Source organism: Conger conger, chromosome 19, assembly GCF_963514075.1.
Source record: "Conger conger chromosome 19, fConCon1.1, whole genome shotgun sequence".
Classification (NCBI taxonomy): Eukaryota; Metazoa; Chordata; class Actinopteri; order Anguilliformes; family Congridae; genus Conger; species Conger conger.
In genome coordinates, this window is record NC_083778.1 from 16532029 (window position 1) to 16539854 (window position 7826).

The window sequence follows — 7826 nt, forward strand, 5'->3', positions numbered from 1 at the left end:
TAAAAGTTGGAATAAATTAAATTGACGGTTCGCTGTAGAATTGAGCCAAACTCCAGGGCGATATGCATATGTTCGGTAATACCAGAGCCTGAAGGCTTACCTTTTAGGGCCCTCAGGGGCCTCCTACAAGAGCAACCTTCACCAACAGGAAGCGCAACTCACACTGTACCATTTTAAGCATCTATGCTGCCTGCTAAAAAGGGCTGGTGTTATTTAGATTTTTTTTTAACCAAGACACTTGATGGTTAACTGAATACGGCACGCAAGTTTACGGAATACTGCCTGGAATTTTGGTTGCCAAGGATGGGGACGAATCTAAGCATTGATGCTTTCTCGAGGCTCGATAGCTCATAGGAGCTGCCTCGTGGTTTCATTCTGTCAAAATTAACCTACAATCAAATACTTTTGTTTTCCCACTTTTTTTTCCCAGTCTGAAGGCAATTTGTTTCATTCATTTCGCGACAGCAGGACCCAGCAATCTAGCGTAATGAAGATAAAAAGGGACACCTGCAGTCTGTTTAATGTGAATTTCAGGGTGATGTTGCCAGCTAAACCATCACTCAGCCTGCAGTAGCTGGCTCTTCAGGGGGGCCTGTCTAAACAAAGGTCTGGCCAAAGACGTGCCAGTGGAGAGAAGGGAGAATACAAAATGGCTGTAACATTTTGTGGTCCAGAGGGGAAAAAAGAACGGCGTTCGGGGGGACGTTATGTTGCGCGGTTGTGCCGGGGGCGGTGGTCTCGTTGGGTCGCAGACGTGTGATTCCAGAAGTTTCCGTGCTCCTGGTCCTGTGCTTCACCTCAGTGTTGCTGTACAAGCCGAGACAGAAAGGCCGAAGGGAGCATACATCGTTAAAAACAATTATTTTGCCAACTGAATAATGTGGTAGGAAAAGGTGAGCACTGCTGGACTGAATGGCCTGTTATCATCATTGTTACGTTTTTAGTTTTATTTCTTTGCCCTTGTTGGAGACAAAAAGAGTAAAGTACCGTAAAAAATTAGTCCAATGTTTTTCAGTCGAATCAAAACCTTGGTTTTTTTTTTTTGTTTAGTTTTTTGTCAGCGAACCATAAATTTGAAGGCAAATCGACCTAGATAAAAAGCGAGTGTCATTCCACGCCTTAAAAATAAACGAGTCGATACATAAATGAATAAATACTAAAATAAACATCTAAAGAGAAGGGGACGGCGTAGTCCACACGCTCACGCTCCTGATGATCAGCCACTCCTTCTGGCCGGCCGTGGCCACGATGCGCACGCAGGCCACGTCGAACGCGATCCTGCGGTCCACGTCCCGCGCCTCGATGTTGCCGCCCCGGAACTCGCCCAGCGTGATGTAGGAGGCGCACTGCTTCCCCCGCTTGGTGCCCACCACCTTCTCGCCCACCTCCAGGGCGCCGTGCCGCAGCACGTCGTTCTGCCGGTCCTCCGAGCCCGTCGCCACCTTGATCCTGCTCACCTTGGCCGGCCGGTCGAAGACCACGAGGAAGAAGTCCCCCGTGGACGGCGCCTTCCCCCAGAAGTACTCGTCCACGTTGCTGTAGGCCTTGGTGGCGTCGTACTTCTCGAACACGTTGATGTTGGTCTGCAGGCTGGCGGGCGGGTTGTCGGGGATGTCGAAGGAGTCCTCCTCGAAGTCGTCGTCCTTCAGCTTGTTCTCCGAGCCCTTGTAGGAGGAGTAGTAGCCGATGTGCTGGAACAGCGAGGGCTTGAAGCGGATCACGTCCTTCTGCGCCAGGAGGCCCCGAAAGTGGATCAGCAGCCAGTCGCAGGGCATCTCCTGGTAGAACATGAGCAGGAAGTGGGCCAGCCGGGGCAGGTCCTTGGCGTGGTAGAGCTTCCCGATGTAGCCCAGCTTGGAGAACTCCAGCGTCACCCAGTAGGAGCCCTCCCTGGAGGCCACCACCTTCTTCATGGCCGTCAGGAAGTTCTTGGCACAGCGCACATCGTCCTCCAGCATCATGTAGAAGTCGGAGAGGTTGGTGCAGAAGTTGAGCAGGAAGGCGTAGTCCACGTTCTGCTTGGACCGGAACCGGACCCGGTCCTCCGGGTCGTTGTAGTTCCTCTTCAGCCCGTCCAGAGAGGGGTAGTACTCCTCCGGGGCGTGGATGACCAGCAGTCGCCCGGCGATGATGTGGTGGGCGAACTTCCTGGAGATGTCCTGCACCAGACTCTCGCACCAGGCCAGGTCTGAGTCTGCTAGGTGCACCACCACCACCATCTCCTTCAGCTCCTCGTAGCTCGACTGGTCAAAGATGGACTTTATCGTCTCCATGAGGTAGTTTCCCCTCTGCCTCTTGACGGACGACAGGCCGATGGTGAGGTACTCTGCGAGAGAGAGAGAGAGAGAATGGTGACGGTTGGCAGTGAAATGACAGTTGGCAATAAAGCCGTTTAAACGCACGTCGCGTTCTACATCTGGCGTTCTGTTTACCGCTTAATGAGGTTGATGGCCCTCATTGATTTTTTTTACATTTTGATACAATGACATTTTCGAATTCATCTGACGCTACGGTTTGGTTGGCATATCGAGCACATCAGCCGTGACTTTTATTTTCACTCATTACTCATAATTTCCAGGCAATCAATGGTCACTGAGATCCATTATATTAGAAAAATATCCGTTTTTCTCAGGGTTATGAAAGTCTGACAATACATATAGCTGGACGAGCACTTTAAATGTGTGCTAACAAAACCAGAGCATCAAAAAGATGGATATGCAAGGTTCCTGCACAACGCTGGCAAAATCCTGAACAGACATGCAGCTGGTTAATGGACTGAACAGCGGTGGGCGATACTCACTTTTCCGCGGGAGCGGTGACCCTGCAAGGTAGCGGTACGTGACATTTATAGTTCCAGAAAAGTTTGAGATGTCCCTGAAGGTGTGAACGTATCGCTCCGAGTTCAGCTGGTGAATCGTTGTCTCTCTCAGCTGCCTCCTTTCCTCCTCCTGAAACGGGAATAAAAACCGGGCTTTTAAGACAAAAAGTAAAAGTTATAAAAAAAAATGAGTATGTCAGGAAATAAATGTTATATCAATTATGGCTCATTTCAGGATTGAAATGTCTGTTTTTGCAGATATAGCAAAGCACGAAAAGTACTGATTATGCAGGGAGTCAGTCTCCTAAGCACGTAAAGATCATGTAGAAACGCATTTGAATGAAAGGTGTAGTTCTTGGGGCTATGTTTATGAAGACCTTTGAATAAAAGGTGAACGGTCGTTAGCACCACATTTAAATGTGGTGGAATAAAATGGTATAAAGTTGTTTGGACCGTGTTTGTGTTTTAAATGTGTTTGTATAAAGGCCATAAGAGGCTTCAGTGACCACTGAATCTGCCAAAAGCTCCAATAAGCACATGCAGTTCAATTGAATTCCCTTACCGTGAATGCCAGCTTGTCTAAAATGTACCCAACTCTTTAATAATTGAAAGGGCAAATACAGAAAACACTTCGCCATCTCAAAGTCCTGATGGCCTCGTGAATAAGAGATGCATTCCGGGGTCCTTGTCAAAATTGAACAGTGTTGCATTTGAATTGAAAAAGAAACCAAAGCTCGGAAACTATTGAAAACTAGTATTGGGAAGTAAGTGTGTGTGTGTGTGTGTGTGTGTGGTGTGTCTGTGTGTGTGTGTGTGTGTGTGTGTGTAGTTTGTGTGTGTGTGTCTCAGTTTTGAGGGAGGCTGGGTAGAGGACAGTATAAGCTCGCCAACACTGTATGGCATGCCTAATTCTAAACTTCAGGGCCCAACGTGACTCAGTCAGTCGATTGCCCACTTCTGCACAGCCCTACGTAATTAACCACAATACCACCCACTCGTGTCTTAACTGTCCTTTACTTATCTGACGAAGAAAGGGAACGTAAATATGGAAATACTGGTGAAGGGTTGGGCGGCACGGATGGTGCAGTGGGTAGCACTGCCGCCTCACAGCAAGGAGGTCCTGGGTTCGAATCCCCGTCGGCCGGGGCCTGTTCTCCCCGTGTCTGCGTGGGTTTCCTCCGGGTACTCCGGTTTCCTCCCACAGTCCAAAGACATGCAGGTTAGGCTGATTGGAGAGTCTAAATTGCCCGTAGGTATGAGTGTGTGAGTGAATGGTGTGTGTGCCCTGCGATGGACTGGCGACCTGTCCAGGGTGTATTCCTGCCTTTCGCCCAATGTATGCTGGGATAGGCTCCAGCCCCCCTGCGACCCTGATCAGGATAAGCAGGTTCAGATAATGGATGGATGGATGGATGGATGGTGAAGGGTTCCGTGGGCATCCGTTTTTCGACATGGCGTCCGGGTCGGGCGGACTCCTACCCTCCGAATCAAGGTCAGGGCTAATCGCCGCTTAATGGCGGAGAGCGCTCATCACTCAGGCCGAGGGAAGGCGAGGCCGACGTTAATCGCTGTTTAACGGTCCTGAGCGATCACCTCCGCCCCGTCCCGGAGAGAAGGGCGTCTGTCTTTCAGGATGGTGAAACTCCCGAATGCCGGGCGGGCATCGTGCGGTCATTTTTAGAACACTGACGTTGAGGCTGTCGATGTGTCATTCGTGATTTTTTAACATTTTTCCACTAAAATAGTTGCCGTACTGCAGTTTAGATGCTGACGACGTTATAGTTTCGCCTTAACACTTCCACCCTGCACTGCTTAAAGACAGAGGAAGCAGAGATCGCAATATGATATGATACATGTGAGTGAAACCAATCTTTCGGGGGGGGGGATTTCATGAAAGGACACGGATTGGATGAGCTTTCCAGAAAGTGGATGGAAAAAAAAACTTTGGTGTGAAAATATTAACATTTTATTCATTTTAATATGCACTTAAAAATGTTTTCACACGGTTATGCAGATTTGACTGAATTGAGTAAAAATGGTAACCTTTTCAAATATGCAACAGCAGTGTATCAAAATAAGAGGGGAAATGCAAAACCTTTCTACTCCAAAGGGAATTATTTAAAAGTTATTAAAATTACACTTATTGCAGAAATCTCACTGGAATAGAACTTGGAGCAAGTTGTAATAGTTTTATTGGGTACTTGTAGTTGCGCCGGGTGTTGAATGGGGCTGAATAAGCGGGTGGAGGAAGCCCGGTTTCCCCCGTACAGCCGACCGCGCGGGCTCACCAGGACGTAGCCGTCCTCGATGAAGAGGTTGAGGAAGAGCAGGCAGGTGACGAGCACGCCCAGCAGGGGGATGGCCGACCGCTTGCGGAGCCAGCGCACCTTGTCCAGGTACTTCCACAGCAGCCTCATGGCGGAAGGGCCCCCGCGGGGATCTGAGGGGCCGGGGAGAGGGAGAGGGAGGGGGGGGAGGGTTTAGAGGCACAGTGTTTAGCAGCACAGTGTTTAGCAGCACAGTGTGTAGCAGCACAGAGGTCAGCAGCACAGGGTAGCTCAGAGTTTAGCAGCACAGAGTGTATCAGCACAGTGTTTAGCAGCACAGTTTTTAGGAGCACAGAGTTTATCAGCACAGTGTTTAGCAGCACAGTGTTTAGCAGCACAGAGTGTAGCAGCGCAGAGTGTAGCAGCGCAGAGTGTAGCAGCGCAGAGTGTAGCAGCGCAGAGTGTAGCAGCGCAGAGTGTAGCAGCGCAGAGTGTAGGAGCGCAGAGTGTAGGAGCGCAGAGTGTAGGAGCGCAGAGTGTAGGAGAGCAGAGTGTAGGAGAGCAGAGTGTAGGAGAGCAGAGTGTAGGAGCGCAGAGTGTAGGGGCGCAGAGTGTAGGGGCGCAGAGTGTAGGGGCGCAGAGTGTAGGGGCGCAGAGTGTAGGGGCGCAGAGTGTAGGGGCGCAGAGTGTAGGGGCGCAGAGTGTAGGGGCGCAGAGTGTAGGGGCGCAGAGTGTAGGGGCGCAGAGTGTAGGGGCGCAGAGTGTAGGGGCGCAGAGTGTAGGAGCGCAGAGTGTAGGAGCGCAGAGTGTAGGAGCGCAGAGTGTAGGAGCGCAGAGTGTAGGAGCGCTGTTCAACTGGGGCTCCCAGCATAGGATGTACATCTCTCTGGGTAAGACAGTCCTCTAAGTAACTGTAATATAATGTAATCTCAGTGATCGTCAATGTTACCGGAATGTTTTGTGAATGTTATAACGTTGCCACTACATGGCAGCAACATTGTGAGAACGTTTTCTGTTAGCTTGGGTGTCTCTGTAGTGTGCTGTGCTGCTCAGTGTGTGCGTGTGCGCGTGCCTGTGCGTGTGCGCGTGCGTGTGTGTGTGCGCGCGTGCACGTGCGGGGGGTGTTCTGTCCCCAAACTTAATCCCAGGGAAGGGATAAACCCTGCTTTGGTGCACATGCTTTGTACATCCATCCAAATACCCGTTTTTAAAAAAAAATACTCACTGACATTTTGTACAGGATAATTCAAGCTCACGGTACACAGATGATTATTAAAATGTTAAGACTGGCTTTAACGGGCTGTCCTCCTCATAATGTATTCCTGTTTTCCTGTGCTCAAGACGGGCCGAATGGCCTGCTCTTAATATAGAGACGAGTTTTAATAAAATGACACACCTGTCCGCCAGTTGTGTATTTGTAATGCATCGCAATTTTTGGAAGTGAATGATGGAACCACGCTGCAGATCGCACTCTGTGATCGGTGCGGTTTGTGCGGCCAGAATATTCATATCATTGCGCACAATAATGTGGAAACGAGAATGTGTACATGAAGGTACGCCTCGGCAGAAAGGGATGTGAATATTTATTACTCCGAAGACAACATTAGCGGAGCTTTTTCCGATGTTGCCGAGCCGTCCCCACAGACCGCTAATGGCATGCGAAATAGTGCTTTCTTGCTTCAGCTGGCCAGACACATATTGATCCTGTTCATTTGACCAAGCTTTATCAGGGAACATCTTCTGCTGCTCCGTACACAGAATGCTAAAATCCGTACGATCCTCCTTCCACCTGGAATATCAGGTACCTCCGAGCTGTTCAGTATTGTGTTGCAGAAAGTCTCTCAGAAACAGTGTGTGAAGACCCTGCGATTAAATTAGTGTCCAAAATACATCTAAAAAACATTTTTTATATTGCAATGTGTATATGAACCATATCTTCGGGAAGATTTGAGCATTGACATAACCAATTTTAAAACCTGTTTAAAATCCAATCCCCACTGATTTCTGAAAGTCTGAAATTCGAAAACCTATCAGGAAATTCCTGTGTGCTATATTGACTGTGTAACAACTATATGCTGAATTACTCATTGTTACAACATCAGCGCGTTCACAGAGAAGGGGGAAGGATAAACAGTGTTGTGGTTTGAGCGTGTTTGTTGCTGCTATTCCTCTCTTGACCGTTAGACGTCCAAAATTGCCCATTGGACTGCCTTCACACCTTACCTCCCAGGTAAAGGGAGGGTGGAAAACCAGCAGTTCTTCTCCCTTGAGGACTGTGCGAAAAAGGAATTGAGTAAAGATGAGTGTCTTGACAATTTTTAACTGCTGAGCGGAAATTTGCATTTGCCTGTGTACTGAGTGAATGCTAATGAGTGATTTTTGCAGCCAATTTCACCACAAAAAAAAAAAATCTATTTACGGAATGACTTATTACCGCGTTCACATGGTTTGCGGAGCTAACAGTGGGTAAAATTGATTCGCTATATATGGAATTTTCTTCTGCCGAAACTGTTGCGTGCGACTTCGAGCAGGGCTGAAAACGGGGAAAGAAGGTTTACCTCGCGTATAATTGCAGAAAGAAAAACTGAGAGTTCCCATTACCGGAAGAGTGGGGTTAACCCCTTCCCAAAAGCCCCTCTAGTCGCCATGGCGCCTGTGTCCTGAGACTGTTCATCTCAGACATGCAGTGCCCCTGCACCCCCCCCCCCCATGTATAGGCCCCAACAGAGTACGGTACAGTA

The 7826-nt window shown here is 48.9% G+C and overlaps 1 protein-coding gene across 1 annotated transcript; it reads right to left on the minus strand.

Annotated features, from left to right (window-relative positions):
• Window positions 1-1169: 1169 nt before the first annotated feature.
• On the minus strand, window positions 1170-5235 carry LOC133119271 (alpha-1,3-mannosyl-glycoprotein 4-beta-N-acetylglucosaminyltransferase C-like). The gene is made up of 3 exons (XM_061229800.1): window positions 5107-5235; window positions 2801-2948; window positions 1170-2326 (listed from the first exon to the last, which is right to left on the minus strand). The coding sequence occupies exons 1-3, from the start codon at window positions 5233-5235 to the stop codon at window positions 1170-1172; spliced, it is 1434 nt and encodes a 477-aa protein (XP_061085784.1).
• Window positions 5236-7826: the final 2591 nt, after the last annotated feature.